Source organism: Theobroma cacao, chromosome 4 (assembly GCF_053813885.1).
Source record: "Theobroma cacao isolate CCN51 chromosome 4, ASM5381388v1, whole genome shotgun sequence".
NCBI lineage: Eukaryota > Viridiplantae > Streptophyta > Magnoliopsida > Malvales > Malvaceae > Theobroma > Theobroma cacao.
Genome location: NC_142642.1, coordinates 32226814 through 32243043, shown reverse-complemented (window position 1 = coordinate 32243043; position 16230 = coordinate 32226814). Strand labels below are relative to the sequence as shown.

At 34.8% G+C, this 16230-nt stretch overlaps 3 protein-coding genes across 6 annotated transcripts; 1 reads left to right on the top strand and 2 right to left on the bottom strand.

Moving 5' to 3' along the window:
- Positions 1-298: 298 nt before the first annotated feature.
- LOC18602267 (alanine--glyoxylate aminotransferase 2 homolog 2, mitochondrial-like) lies at positions 299-5685 on the bottom strand. Its single transcript, XM_007033534.3, has 9 exons — positions 5281-5685; positions 4521-4751; positions 3715-3885; positions 2322-2465; positions 2029-2208; positions 1197-1422; positions 956-1069; positions 788-874; positions 299-710 (listed from the first exon to the last, which is right to left on the bottom strand). The coding sequence occupies exons 1-9, from the start codon at positions 5521-5523 to the stop codon at positions 667-669; spliced, it is 1440 nt and encodes a 479-aa protein (XP_007033596.1). The 5' UTR covers positions 5524-5685; the 3' UTR covers positions 299-666.
- A 4533-nt stretch (positions 5686-10218) lies between these two features.
- Positions 10219-12749, bottom strand: LOC18602266 (DNA N(6)-methyladenine demethylase ALKBH1C-like). Of its 3 annotated transcripts, none has more exons than XM_007033532.3 (4): positions 12473-12749; positions 11545-12075; positions 11018-11362; positions 10219-10805 (listed from the first exon to the last, which is right to left on the bottom strand). In XM_007033532.3, the coding sequence occupies exons 1-4, from the start codon at positions 12620-12622 to the stop codon at positions 10530-10532; spliced, it is 1302 nt and encodes a 433-aa protein (XP_007033594.3). In that variant the 5' UTR covers positions 12623-12749; the 3' UTR covers positions 10219-10529. The 3 variants fall into 3 exon arrangements, with proteins under 3 accessions (XP_007033594.3, XP_088661317.1, XP_088661318.1); XM_088805191.1 differs by having other exon boundaries at positions 11545-12026; positions 12473-12613; XM_088805192.1 differs by lacking the exon at positions 12473-12749 and adding an exon at positions 12122-12139 and having other exon boundaries at positions 11545-12026.
- Positions 12750-13739: 990 nt separating this feature from the next.
- Positions 13740-15649, top strand: LOC18602265 (D-mannose binding lectin protein with Apple-like carbohydrate-binding domain-containing protein). Of its 2 annotated transcripts, XM_007033530.3 has the most exons (3): positions 13740-14314; positions 14396-14455; positions 14562-15649. In XM_007033530.3, the coding sequence occupies exons 1-3, from the start codon at positions 14072-14074 to the stop codon at positions 15561-15563; spliced, it is 1305 nt and encodes a 434-aa protein (XP_007033592.1). In that variant the 5' UTR covers positions 13740-14071; the 3' UTR covers positions 15564-15649. The 2 variants fall into 2 exon arrangements, with proteins under 2 accessions (XP_007033592.1, XP_017974283.1); XM_018118794.2 differs by having other exon boundaries at positions 13740-14455.
- Positions 15650-16230: the final 581 nt, after the last annotated feature.

The window sequence follows — 16230 nt, the reverse complement described above, 5'->3', positions numbered from 1 at the left end:
ACAGATGCAAAAGGTTAACAGAGCGTTTTACAATCGAAACACCATGCATGCAGTAACAAATGTTCCATTGAAAAACTGTCACACGTTTTGGTTGAGACGAGATATCGGCATTGCATCATGCAAGTTTATCTTGGGAGGGACTACCACCGGAATTAAACCATTATCAGGTAAGGAAAGGGCAGAGTTCACCTCGTCACTCACACTTTCTTCTCTTTCCATCTAATTTGATTAAAATTGGTGAAGAAAATATCGACAATTCTTACTGTTTTCATCATGTTTTCTTAAAATTTCATGGTCATTGAATCATAAGCTGTTCCTACTCTTTTACTCAAATCCAAATGTAGGATAGTTTATGCCATGGTACAACACCAGAATCCAATGGGGAGGGAGAGGGGAAAGTTTACTCATACAACTTTATTCTAACTGCAACTAGTTTGAGCAAGACTTGGAGAGTCTGAACAAGAGACAACGAGTTGTTGACTCATCAACCCAGAGACAACGAGCTGTTGACTCATCGCTTATCAAGTCATAGCAAGTCTGGGAACTTATTTAAGCAGAAATCTATGCGCATTGATATTTTTCACTCACATTATGGATGTTATGATACAGCACTAATTAAACCAACTTGTGAATGATCGCACAGAATCCACATTTAAACTAGAGGCTTTACATCTTCGCCAATGTGTAGTCCATTGCATCTACAAGGAAATCTGCAACAAAAAATTATGCATTCAAAAACAGAAGGGCACTACTTGCTATCACAATCATCCAAAGAGGAGCAACTGACCTGCATCTTCCTTAGTAAAGCAGAGGGGAGGGGTAATTCTAAATACATTCCCATAGAATCCACCCTTCCCAACCAACACTCCAATTTCTACAATAAGAAATAGGTCCATTAGCAATTTAAAGCAGGTATAATTCATAGCAAGATTAATGTGATTGGGAGAACTCTAACCTTTCATCCGGTCCATAACATGAAGAGTTTCAAGCTTTGCAGGTGTCTGAAGTTTGCGATCAGTGACAAGTTCAACTCCAAGCATCAATCCTCTTCCCCTCACATCCCCAATAACTGCAGAGATTCACCCGTAGTACAATCAGCAATGATGGTAACTGTTAATTTTCTTTCTCAGTAAGGAGGTGCGACAGAATCTATGACTTTATAATGCATGGTAAACAGGAGAAAGGATCAAGCTTACGATTATATTTATCTTTTAGTGCAGTTAGCCTTTCTTTCAGATAGGATCCCACAACAAATGCATTCTCCTGGAGCTTTTCTTTCTCTATTACCTTCAGGACAGCCAACCCTGCAGCAGTACAGACAGGATTCCCACCGAAGGTATTGAAGTAACATCGGCGGGTCAAGACTTCTGCAATCTCAGGGGTGGTTACAACAGCACCAAGAGGAATACCATTTCCTATGCCCTGTCCATGTAATTGAAGAAACATGTCACAACACAAAAGCTAGCTGCAAATGAAATGGCTAAGCCACGAAAAAACAGATTCCAGAGAGATGCTTCCTCTTTGGGTGAAAATTGGTGAACGGTGGACATTCTAATTTTTATTTCTATCACCATTTTATGCATAAGGCAAAATGAGTAACTCAAACTTAATAATACCAGAGGAAATGAAGTCTACAGCTATGTGTAGGCCAGCTTGTAAGACATGGCTGAGCTGTACGATAGTAATACAATACCTTTATTCTTACTGTTAAAGTGAAAATTGATTGATGGTCAAGATTCTAATTTTTATCTCAATCATCATTCAATTTGTTATACAAAATGTTAGTGACAGCAAGGCATTTGACTTTGAATGGTCCAATGTACTCGTTAAGTCTGCTAGTTTATCTACACTGCTTATGAATTTTAAAACAAATACAATAGTTGGCATGAGATTCTAAAGCCATAATCCAGAATAAGCAATCAAAATTGAAAAAATGCTACCATCACAGTAAGATAGCTGTTGTGGTGCTAATCTAACAAAGGGAGGTAGCGTGGACATTTTTATAACAAAACAAATGAGAAAATTTACCTTTGCCATTGTCACTATGTCAGGAACAACGCCATGGCCCTCAAATCCCCAGAAATGGCTCCCTGTGCGAGCAAACCCAGCCTGAACCTCATCAGCAATGCAAAGACCTCCAGCTTTCTTTATGGTGCTATAAACAGCAGGCAAGTAACCTGGAGCCAATTCTATAATTCCACCAACTCCCTGTCAATGAGAACATAAAATTAAAGTTAGGTGATGATGTCTTCACTAGGACAGCACAGAAAGTTGATAAAAGGAAATGAAAATTGAAGGAGATGGTCAATATTGGTGATTACCTGTATAGCTTCAGAAATGAAACCAGCAATGTTGCCAGAAGTTCCAAACTGAATAAGATCTTGAACGTCTTTAGCATATTTCTCTCCTTCAGAACCAAAGACGCCTCGGTATGGATCTGGGTTCAAGGCATGATGAACTCCACTCTGATGAAGATATTCATGAGTTAGGCATACTTATGCTGACAGATTAAGTTAATTTTCATAATACCAAAACTTATTATATTATTGTGGGATAAAAGGAACCGTAACATATCAAGTTGCTATAATTTATCATAAGCATTTTAACTCTATGCATGGTTGATCCATCAGATTGCATAAAGCATATGGTCGCAGTAACATCTGCTTATAGGCATTGAACACATGTAATGATTAGTTTAAGCATGGTTAAAGAATTAGGTTGATTAGATATTAATTACACGTATTATGGATATTATCAATACACATGAACACGTGTCTGTACTAAAGATAACAAGCATTACATAAATAATACCTCTGTTCCAATAACTGATCCAATAGCTGCTGTCAGATACAAGAATTATTGAATTTTTAGCTGCCTCACTGCCACCCCCAAGAAGAAAAAAAACCAAATAGCGAGATAGAGATATTGAAGTGGTCCTTTGTCTTTATGTCAGCATTTGTTGCAACTAAAATCACATGGCATATTTTGGCAGTTACCCTTGTCAAAATTTATGGACCTTATGGTGTTAAAGATAAGAAAAGGTGGTCCATGTCATAAAAGAACTACCTAACAACATGTGATACATTTTTTTACCCACACAACTTTGGGGTAAAGCTATTCACAGGTTTGCTGATAAGTTTAAATATATAGTTTTCCACAATTGAGATCTTCTCTTTGATTATTATATATATAAAGAAACCAAAAAAACAAAATCTCCTTAGATCACTTCTATGACGAGTCCTACCATATTCTTCAACCCACACACCCCCCCCCCCCCAAAAAAAAAAAAAAAAAAAACAAAAAGAAAAGAAAGTATACATTCTATCCAAAAGATTAGTACTTGCATATTTTAGCAGTTTAGGCTTTCATATATATGTTCTCCAGAAAACATGATACCGAATAATGGACAGAGTTTTTTAATAACTAAGCAGAGCAAACAATGGATGTAAATTTCAATTATAATGTTCATGCCATGGCAAAATAATCTTTGGTCACAATCCAACAATAAAATAAGATTCATGTAACATCAGTAGTTCCTAATCACCACCTACCTTTGTAATTTCATTTTCAACTACTTCAATTGCCCACTGATATCTGGATCAATACTTAAATGATGTCCAAGGGACATATAACAGCATCAAATTTATACGATATGAAAAAGTGAAAAACAAATAACAGCATCAAATTGATACGATACGAAAAAGCGAAACATACTTGTATAACGTTGAACTTCCAGTTACTTTGGGCAGTGGCTCCCATGGTCCCTGCTGCATTCCCATGATATGCGTTCCTCAATGATATTATGTCATGGCATCCAGTATATAATCTTGCTATCATCATTGCCAACTCATTTGCTTCTGTACCTGAATTTGTAAAGAATACCACCTATACAGACACAAAAATAGAAACCCAAACTTAAGATGCATAAGAGAAAGTAGATGAAGAGACCAATTTAAATCCAAATGTACATCTTATTAGAATGAAGAATACGCAAAAATGGAAAATTCAGTCATGCATGCTTCACCTCCAAGTTGAGCAATAATTTGACCTAAACTTATCTCAGTTAGTTATGCAGCAAGTACGATACAGGCTGTTATTTGAGCTATCAAAACTTGTTTATTTACCAATTAAACTACTGAAACTAACTAGATTTAAATTTAAATCCAATAGTACTTAAATCTATTCACAAAAATCCATATCTAGTAGGTAATCAATATAACCATGCAGTTAGAACATAGAAATGATACCGGTACTTGATGAAAGGGCCATGGGCAACGAAAATCAAAGTAAAAATCAAAATCTAACTAGCAATCAACCAATCAACCAATCAACTATAATTAATTTACAAACCAATATAAAATACTACGACAAAAAAATACCTTAAAAAATTCATTACCATTTGAACCTGAGATATGGCCAGAATTGAAAATTTTCAACCAAATATATTAGGATTATTTTAATATAAACAGCAGCTATCAAAACCGTCGACCGTGTGATGGTTAAACGGGTTGAGGAATAACCTTAAGATTGCCGGGCAACTTGGAGGCAAGGGCCTCAGCGAAATCGGAGATGGCATGGTTGAGGTAGAGGACAGTGGAGTGCTGCAAGCGCTTGGTTTGGTTGACAATTGTGTCGACCACATCGGGATGACAGTGACCGCAACACACCGTAGCAATCCCTCCAAATGCGTCTAGGTATCTTCGACCCGTCTCATCGAACAAATACTGCATCCTCCCATCGACTACGTTCAGCTGGAAAATAATAATAACAATAACAAAAAAGAATATTCATTTTTCATTAAAAAAAAGAAAGAAAGAAAGCAAAAACGGGACCCACAATAACAAAAATAGAATTTAGATAAGGACAAATTTCTGCCAAACTAAACTTGATACCGTTCATGAATCTGAGAAGCAGCCAAATAGACCATAAATAAGTGCAGTAGTGAATAACTCTAGAAATTTCTTCTTAGGTTTATTTTCAAGATGAAAAAAGTGCGTGAATAATATAATTTTTGACAATATGGTTAGAGCGTTAAATTTAATCAAAGGTTAAAATTAAAATCTATGAAACACAGGATTTGCATGGAGAAAACACGTCATTAGACGTTTCGAAAGGACAGTCCAGCAATTAAAACTTAATGTTTTCAACGTCAAGAGAATCGCTTTTTGGATCTTAAAAGTACATGTGAAGAAAACTAATTAATTTAATTTTCGTTATGTATCTCAAGACTCAATAGATCCTGTACAAACAAACAAACAAACAAAAAAAAAAAAAACTCACGGGTTTGTTGTAAAAGTGAAACAAGGAGGGGCTGAGATACTGCTTGCGCTTAGAAAGGATCTCCTCAGCGGAAGGACCGGTGTAAGGAGGCGGAGAGTAATCAAAGGTGGGCATTTTGGGAACAACGACATCGTTGTTATCACCCTCCTTTTGAGCCACCTGAGAGAAGCAGCGTCGTCCTTGCCACCGCAGAGAATATTTCGTTTCCGACAACACCCTCTTCGCTGGAATAAATCTCTGCATCGTTATCTCCAACGCTGCCTCTCCTCTGTCTTTTGGCAAGAAAGGGGAAAAAGAAGAAACAGAGCTCAGAAAATGTTGACTCTGTTTGGTTTATTTTACGTTGTAAAGTAAGGAAAGGAGCTGTGGAGGATCGCGACGGTGTTGGAGCCAGATGGAGGAATAGATTGAGAGGGAAACCTTATATAGCCATGGTAGTCCTGCTGACGTGTAATTGAGTTGTTGGTTTGTTTCTAGCTAGGGATAAGGTTAAAATGCCCCTCTTTTACCTATAAAATTGCACTGTTGCCTTCTTACCTAGGCTTAAAATTAGCCGTTCACTGAGAAGCAGGGCCACAAGGCCACGCGCTATACGCCCTTCAATGGTGAGTGTTCTTATTATAAAAAATAAATGGCAAGTGTATCAATATTTTAATTTCCCGTAATCTGTTATCTTTTCCGCAATTTATTACCTTGTTTTCTTAAGAAAATTTCAATATTTTTATACAATGATGGCTAGTTTAAATATGATATACTATTTAAATAAAATTTAAAATTATTTAAAAAAAATTAAATAATTTTTTTATGTTTAATCAAGTTTTTTATTATTATTTTGAATAAAATAAATTCTTATAATTAATGATTAATTACTTACTGTTAGTTATAATATCATTTGTCATTTTATATTCATATGACATTGACATGGCATCGATATAGAGAGTAAAAAATGTCACACAATCATGTTATCATGTCAAATTATCAATATAATATTATCATCAATTATGATATATTCACATGTCATATTATTATTAATTATGAAATATTAGTATATAACGTCAATGCCAAGTGATATAAAATAACAAATGATATTTTGATTAAGTTAATTATTAGTCATAAAAACTTATTTAACTCAATAAAAATTTAAAAATTTATTCAATTTAAAATAAAAATATAATTATAAAGGTTTAATTGAACGTAATAAAAATGTAAAGACTTCTTTAAATTTTTTTGAATAATTTAGTTTAAAGATTTTTTTGAATATTATGTTTTTAAATATTTTTAATCATGAAATGATGCGTTGTTATTCAATGTAGTATATAAAAATTATTCTTTAAAATGTATTAATATATGATCTTTTATTAATGAAAAAAAAGGAAAATGATACATTTATTTAAATGAAATAGAATGCTATTTAACTTTATATTTTTTTTTCACTATGCGTGAATAATTCATCAGATAATTCAAAAATGAAATCTACTAATCTATGAAGGTCAATTTATTCATTATACTTACTTTTCAAAAAAAAAAAAACCTTATTCATAATACAATGTTCAAAATTAAATTAATTAATATTTACCACATCATAAATAACAAAAAGTTCTACTAGGAGTACTGACGTACTCTTTAATGTGCTATTTATAATAATTTTTATATTTTTAAAATAGTGTTATGACTTTTCAATGCATTAAATAAAAATATTATTTTATATATTAACTTTAAAAAATATTCTTAAAACATTCATTAACAAAAACTTAAAAATAAATTAATTTTTTAAAAATTCCACACTAACAAAATAAAATATTTTTTATTTGGGAGTTAAATAAAAAAAAGAGCTTTTTTTTTTAAAAAAATCATTAAAGAATAATTGACATACATGAAGAAGAAGAAAAAATATAAAAAAAATTAAACAAAGACAACTAATTATTTGGAGTCTATATAAATATATTTAAGTACCGTATAGATGCTAAACTAAACTCCAGCAGGATGTAAATAGAGGTGAGCAAAATTGAATGAGACCAATTATCCACTTAAACCAAATGCAATTTGAGTAAAATAGTTCAATCCAATTGGTTCATTGGGTGGATTAGTTCAAAACATTTGGTTTAATTGATTTTTTAGTCAATTCTCGGTTTTAAAATTTTTAGATCAAACCGACCCAAAAACCAAACTAATTATATATATAATATTTTTTATATATTATTTTTAAAATTATATAAAATATAATATACATTTACTATTATGTTTTTTATGGTTTATGTAAAAAAACAAATATGTGAGTGAAGGGACAAATATTATTATTTTTAGATTATTTATATATTTTATAATTATAAATGAAATTTATAAGTTTTAATATTGTAATTTACAAAAAATAAAATAAAATTTTGATCAATTGGTCTAAAATCGAATTGACCTAATCAATTCAATGTTTGGTTAATTTAATTTTTTTTTATATTTGATCGATTTTTTAAAAATATTTAATTTATTTAAATTTTAAATATAGCATACCAAACTACCCAAATTGTCCAATTGCTTATTCTATACGTATAGACAATTGTAAGTTAGGTAGGGGAATCATCTTTTTGCTTCAAGAAAGTAATTTATTCATTGGTTAATCAATGTTTTCTCTAACATATATAGTTGTGCACCATCTTTGCAATATTTGTCGGTATATTTTACTACTTTAGGTTCATTTAAAAATGCTAAAAGGGACATGAGAAAAAGCCAGAATTAGCCTAATTAATTCACGTGCCCCGTAATTCAACTATTGCTCTTTGTTTTTCCCATTATAGCAAGACATGAGAAGAGTTATAGTTTATGCATTCGTGACCTAAAGTTTTAGATAAATAGATAGTTTAACAACCCTTCACTGTTAAAAAACACAAACTTACCAATTATGCTAACCTCTTCGTTGATTACCTATGTTGTTTATATCTCACAAGGTTTAGACATTTGTTATGACTTATTGTTTTCAGTCATATAATGAGTTTGGTACTGCGTATGTTCTCAAACAGTAGTATAAACTATAAATATGTTACTGATTTCGAAATTTCAGTTAATTTTTCAAAATTAAAATTTTCCAGCTTAATTAAAAGATCAAACTACACCAGATTGGTCACCCGCGAGATAATTTTATGGCATATATGTCTAAAATTAGAGGACGGGGATTAAATGTGGTCATGCTCTTTTAACCCACAAATTAACAATGCTCAGTTCAAATTTAGACATCTGCTAATGTAGCTGGTTCAGATTTTAGGTTAAGGGGAGGGACCTAATGTTAATCTTATCCATGATTCGAGGTTTGGGGTCATTGGCTTTACCCCATAAAGAAATCTAAATTCAGAATGCAACTCAATTATAAGAGCAAACTACACCCTCCAACAGTAAAATTTTGGCATGTCTCCAAGATTAGTGGGGTTAGATTACACATGCACTCATGCATTATGCCCAATCCATGCACCTGGTTCAGATTTTAGGTTAAAGAGGAGCTTCTTTTCTTTTGCGTGGACATTACGTATAAAATTAGAAATACATTAAAACATATACAATAGAACTAGTACAACCAGAAAAAGAGAGTTGATTAAAACTAAACAAATAACTAACCAGTATGTATATAATTGGAGAAAATCTATATTGAGTGGGATTTAAGCTTGAGATCTAGCGATCTCAGAACTTGCTTTTAGTCTTACCGTTAACTTAAGACCTTATTGGTTTGGCTAATATTGATCATATCCGTATTAGAACGTTTTGGTCCTTTACCCCATAAACAATTCTAAATTCAGAACCAGGATTAATCCTAATGTATCTGGTTTCAAACTTGGGATAGATGGGAATCAGATGTTTAAAGATAATGAACCTAACCTTCTTTTACTAAGCACATTCGTCTTATATAATGACGTCCCTTCTGAAATATTGTACGCATTATAACAAATTAATCTTTGCCAAGTTGAAAGAGAGGCAATTCCGAAGAATATACCTTTTAGTGAGCTCCGCCTATGCCGATTTAATCAGATTTCACCAATAAATTGATCATGAACTACAAACAAATCACATCGAAAGCAACGCAATAATTTTTTTTTCTAAAAAGTTGTGGTCATGCGTTCTCGATTTCAGTCACCAAGGTAATAATGATTACTAAATTTTTTAGACAATGACTATGCATTGGAGGGCAAAGGAGACATGTGTAAACTCCAATGTTATTTTGGACAAAAGAGGCTTTCAACATCAGAGTTCATCAGATGACACCTTCCTTGTATGTTTTGCCGTGTAGGATTTCCATACTTGTTTGCTTTTCTCGTGTTCAGTTTTTTATAATACTACTTTTTATTAGCATCCCATTTAAACGGCAAAGGCATAAGAATAAGATGGTTCAATAATAAAAGCAAACTCCCTAGGCAAGGACAGTGATTGATTTGAAATGATTATACCAACGACCTAATATTATTCCAATGGTGGAGGATCTAATCAGCCATTAGCAACATGATTTAGCAAACACGGTCTTGTTTGGGATAATCGTTGTGTTATACTTGAACCCCATTTTACGGTTTTGCAGCACTTCATTTTAAGATAGGTGACTCTATTATCTATATGTCAGTAAATGTGATTAATTTTCATTGCAAAATAAAAAGTGTGGCATGAGAATTGGATCACCCTTGAGATGATCATGAAAAACACGTTTATAGGTTTACATTATACTATTAATCAGATGTAAATAACTTCATATATATATATATAGACAAAAGGATGGGAACCAACCTGCCAGACAATCACCACTTATTGATATTATGATGGCAGGGCATCTTATCTTGATGTGAGCCAACGATGCATGACATGCGTGGCATGAATATTATATGGTTTTAATAAGTTATCTTGTCCTGACATGTTTCACATTATAAATGTTGCAAATGGTGACACGTTGGTTTATTTAATAGGCCAATGGAGTTGCGTCAATCAAAGAAATGATCTTGTTATTTTACAACCGTGGCACATGCTGCTATATGAAGCAAAGCGCTTCCATAAGCAAGCAGGAATGCCGCAGGTAGAAACAGCGCAGAACAAGAGAAGCAAACAATTTGCCTTTCTATATATGAACATTGCTTCCTTATTACACATTAATAACCAAAAGCCATCATAATGATGCTCAAAATACAGATGTCCCCTATTCTATTGAGTAGTAATAATAATAACAATAATAAATTTCTATATACCTGTATCCAAGCTAATGCAGCGGTTGTGTTTACAGTTCAAGATTTTCAAAGTTGTCTGAAGGTAAGATTGAGTCGACCACGACGAAGCCCAGTTTCTGCCAAAAGAGCCTGAGGTGCCGTGTTTGGAATGATGGATGGCACACCATGAAACACCATTCGAGACTCACCACCAAATATTAATACATCTCCTGAATCCAATACCACTTTCTCTGCCTTGTCCTCGTCTCTCTGATCGCCATAAAGGAATTCAGCTGAATTACCAATAGAGAAAGAGACTACAGGTAATCCTTTATGGAGACTTTCTCTGCTTTCATCTCGATCCTGCACCGTAAAGCTAGCAATGAGTGCAAAATTTTCTAAAACTTTGACGTTCAAAGGTTATCCATCCAGAAAATATCCAAAAACTTTCATGTAGATTTCAGAAATTCTATAACAGATCAACAGAGAAAATATCTACCAGATAAGAGTTTGTTCTTGAAATTAAGAAATGCTTAAGCACACAGAAATATAAATGTTTTGATACAAGATCAGACCTGATGGAGCCCAAGTCGCCCATTTGTTGTATAGAAGTTTATGATGCATATGTCTGGAGACATTGAAGGTAGTACATCTTCTACATTGCCTACTATATAATTTTTCTTGATCAGGCAATGTGCATCTTGGATTGCTCTTCTAACCAGCAGACAAAATTCACATGGAATATTGGGTGGTTCACAATCATCAATTGGATGTCGCTTATCATATTTTCTTGTCTGGGGATCCCAGTTCAGACCAAGACACATCATGTGTAAACGAAGTTTTGCTCCATCTTTGTAGCCAGGCCTATAAAATCCCCCAGGCCCTACACCAAGTGTTTGACAAGTCTTGACAATGTTGATCTGAAAATTAAAGGTTTATTCAAAGTCCTGCCAAATGTCACAATAAAATGAAAACTTTCTATAGAACAGAAACGCATACTCCTAAATTACCAACTCATTTCCAAGTATTAGTGAAAACTAAAAAGATAGAATGCAAAATGAGAACATAGTTTGCATTAAAGCTAACTGCATCAAGCACTTACCTGTTCACAGAGGGAGATATAACGTTTCAACAAAACCATTCCAGGCCTCAGTACTTTTTGTATGCCAAAAGCTCTTCTTGTAGGCAAGCAGATATCGAATCTTTCAACCTTAGGCAAACCCTCAGAGAAATCAGTATTCTTGGTACCTACTACATCCTTGGATTTGCTTTCACCAGACACAGATTTTGGGACATAAATGTTTACAACCTTCTTCCCAAAATGACTAGGCAAAGAACATTTATCCTGAAGGCTCAGAGAGTTCGCAATTCCCTTGTGTTCAGATGAATCAACAGCCTTGTGCCTTGGCTCAAATCCTGAATCACTCCTAGTTCTCCTATTATTAGAGTTCCTACCTTTCAAAGTGAGTGGGGGAAATTCATTTTCATCCCCAGATTGAAATTGCTTATCATTTAAACTTAATGCCCCAGAAAATTCCACTGCTCCTCCACCTAACATTTGTTGCGACAATTGACTGCTACGCCCTTGTTTAACACCAGAAGATTCATTGCCAAACGGCTTGTCAGCAGTTATCTGTTTTTGTAAAAACGAATCCAACATTTGCAATTATTTCACTCACATTAATCAACATAGTAGAGCCGCAAGGGTTCAGCCTTCATAATAAGAATTACAACGTAAATCCCTTGAATTACAATTATCAAAAATAAGATCAAAGTAACTATATATTATTCAAATATTTTTCTCTCCTGTAGCTAACGTGGTAGCAAGGGTATATGTAATAATTATATTTATTTGATTGCAAGAACTTTCTAACAGGTTCCTAATTCAGTAAAACAAAAAAAAAGAAAAAGGAAAAATTGACAGAATAAAACTGCTAGTAGAGTGTAACGAAAGTAGTAATCTTTTACAACTAAAATTTGCCCAAATTTTTCTATACTTTAAATACTACTCTGAAGCTTAGAGGACTTACTGAGGAACACCCAGCACGGCTGGAAATAGTTTCCTTGGCTGGATTCATCATCTTTAACGAACAAAATGTAAAAGCAATTTGGCGGGAAACACTGGCGACGGTTGATAAAGGACAAAGTTCAGTTTGAACCATTCGGCGCACAGAGAGCATTTTTATAAAGGTAAGGCCGCGGCGCTAACTTAAACGCGCCGTTAAAGGTGGTTGAGCTCACCGAGGAGTCCAGGGGGAGGGGATGGGGGCAATGATTCGATTTAACAGCGAGGGTATAAATTTCCGCCGATTTCGAAGAGTTTACTTGGTGGCAAAGAAGATTTGACTTTCCATCTTCCAGGCTTCGGAGTTGGACCGTTTTAAGCCCAGTTTCTGGAAACCCACATTAGGCTACAAGTTGGTAGTATGATTGGGCCCAGAAAGAATTTCTATCTTTTGCTTCAGCCTGTTTTCATTTTTGGGTTCTCCAAGTACCAAATACGGACCGAATCCAGTTACAGCTCCAACCTCATCGTAGCAGAATTGATTTGCTGAACGCTGACAAGAAAAGTGGAACACGTCATCCAAGCGTGATAACAGGGTCAGCATAAAGCCCTTGCCAAGTGGCGACATTGCAGTGCTACACGTGGCGGGCACCCTCCGGAATTCCATGATATCACTGGAAAACGAGGGAGCGCCTGCCCACTCAAAAGCGAATAAAATGCAGCAGCACTCACTCACTCACTCAATTGACCCAAACTCATTAGATCAAGCAGGACCCACTTCCAAAATCCTGTTTTTCACTTGAGACTTGCACTCATTGCACCCCCAAACGCTGCTCTACTGTTTTAGTTTTTACACAATTATTATTTTGGCTAAAGTGATATAACAAACAAAAAAGTTTTGTTAATATGTGTTTTAGGAGAATTTGTTAATATTTTTGTATTAAACACAACAATTGATAATAAATTCGATGATTTTTAATATATTAAGATACTGATTAGAAAAATTCAGAAGCAAATTTTTGTAAAATTCTTCCATTTTATATAAATTTTTTTTCTGGAAAAATTTGTAATTTAATTGGCTAGGCAAGATTTTGTCTTCCAAGTGGAGGAGCAGGTTTATTAGTAGTTAACAAAGGAAAAAACAATTCAAAGAATTTGACTAGAGAGAGTTGATAATGGATTGACCAAAATTTGCTGGTTGCCACCTGAAAAGCTTTAATTACATATAGTTTGCTGCTAATAAAATACCTTCATTGCTTCACATGGGACAGCCTGTGCACAACAACCTTCTGTTGCTTTACTCGTTTGGTATTGCTTTAATTAGCAATGAGTAGACAAAACTGAGTAATTAACAATCCTTCCTACCTTAATGGCATCAATAACCCCACAACCATTTGTGTCACAAATAACAGCGCAAAAATGAAAAGCTCTGCCTCTTTTTGGAAGTGGGGTGGAACTTGCAAAAGTTCTCACGCTCATGCCAACCTTTTCTTTCTCTTTCTTTCCTTGCTTCGATCCTGCCAGGAAAGAGGAGAAGAATCTATTTAGCAGTTGAGCAGCAGATATAAAAACCATCAGTCCCACAAGTGAAAGATTTTTGAGAGGTTGCAATCCAGTTTCAGTCATGAAGCTCTATCTGTGTAGTATTCTCATTCTATTGGTCAATTATGGAAGCTGTGATTCGGCCATTCATGTTGGCCATAGGATAAGCCTTGCAGTCCCATCGGAGTACAGTGCTGGATTCATTGGGAGAGCTTTCCTGATGGACGCTAACCAGCTGGAACCAAATTTTAGAGTGGCATTGAGTGCTGAAGCTATCAAGGGGAAATATTCATGCTCCTTGGAAGTTTTTCTAGGAGATGTGAAGGTATGGAATTCTGGCCATTACTCGCAGTTTTACACCTCTGATGTATGCGTGCTTGAGCTTACTGAAGATGGAGATTTACAGCTGAAGGGTCCGAAAGAGAGAGTGGGATGGCGAACCGGGACTTCTGGACAAGGTGTGGAGGTAAAAGTACTAGTGCTAGCTAGAATCATTGTGAAGCAACTACTCCTGATGACTTTGCTTTGCATAGTCAAATTAAGTGATATTTGTATTTCTCCTCCTGATGCAGAGATTACAAATCCTGAGGACAGGTAATCTAGTCCTTGTCGATGTTTTGAACCAGATAAAATGGCAGAGTTTCAATTTTCCAACGGATGTAATGCTCCGGGGACAGAGACTAGAGGTAGCTACTCGGTTGAGTTCATTTCCCAGAAACTCAACTTCATACTACACTTTCGAAATCCTACACAACAAGATTGCTCTCTACCTGAATTCAGGTAAGTTGAAGTACTCTTACTGGGAATTTAAGCCTTCCAAGAACAGAAATATCACATTTGTTGAATTGGGTTCTAAAGGGTTAGAGTTATTCAATGATAAACATAAAAAAATCGCGCAGATTGCATCATGGAGAATTCAGCCCCTGAGGTTTTTAGCACTGGGAAATAAGACAGGGAATTTAGGACTCTATTTTTACTCACCTAACACCGAAAAGTTTGAAGCCTCATTTCAAGCCCTCAACTCCACCTGTGACCTTCCTCTAGCATGTAAACCTTATGGCATATGTACATTCTCCAATGCTTGTTCATGCATACGGCTTCTAACAAAGCAAAATGGCATGAGCTCTGATTGCAATGAGGGAACTCCAAGAAAGTTCTGTGGGGGAGCTCAGGTAGAGATGGTTGAATTGAATGGTGTCAGTAGTGTACTCAGAGATGCTCCCAGAAGGGTTAATGTTAGCAAGACAGCATGTGCAAATTTGTGCTTAGATGACTGTAAATGTGTTGCTGCATTACATTCCTCCGAAGACGGGGCAGAAAACTCCCAAGAATGCTTTCTTTACAGGCTGGTTGTAGGCATTAAACAGGTCGAAAGAGGGACGGGGTTGAGTTATATGGTTAAGGTTCCAAAAGGAATCCATGACAGTCATAGCAAACCTAGTGTGAAAAAATGGGTCTTAATTGTCGTGGGAGTGGTGGATGGTTTAATTATCGTACTGGTTCTGGGAGGGCTTGCCTACTATTTGATTCAAAAAAGAAGAAAGAACTTATCAGGTACTGAAAATAATACTTGATAGCATGTGATTTTTCAAAAATTCTCATTGACAATTCCAAAGCACAGTGTAATTCTTTTCTATTAACAGAGACAAGAAAACACAAATTTGGCATTTTGTTTACAGACAGAGTTATGCAATTACACCCAAAATATTTTAAATACTTATCAGTAACAGCTGGAGTTATATTGCAGTAAAGCAACTTTTAAGATGAGTAAATCCCAAACCTAGCATTAGATACTCTTTTATTCACTGTCTGACTGCAGTTATTAATACAAAGACAGAGAAGATGAGAGCAGGCATCACTAACCTACCATACTCTGACATTACCCAGTGGAAAAGAAAACACCAAATTTAGACACACTATTATGTATCACAAAGGGTCAAATTTTCTATCATATCAGTTTCCATACTGGTGTGTTAAGTTTTCATGTCTTGACTCTCTAGCACATGGCAAGAACGAGCTGAACAACATTGCATTCATTCTAAGCAAATGATAACTTCCTACCTTTAAAATTCCAAGCAAGCAGAAAGAGGGCTTCAAAACAAATTTTACACAAGAGATAAAGGGCATTACATATCATAAACGATATAAGAAAAAAAGGATAGTGAAAAAAATGAATTCATTATTAAGATGATCAAGGTTGCAGCAATTGAGATAAATATCTTTATGAATAATAAAAAAAAA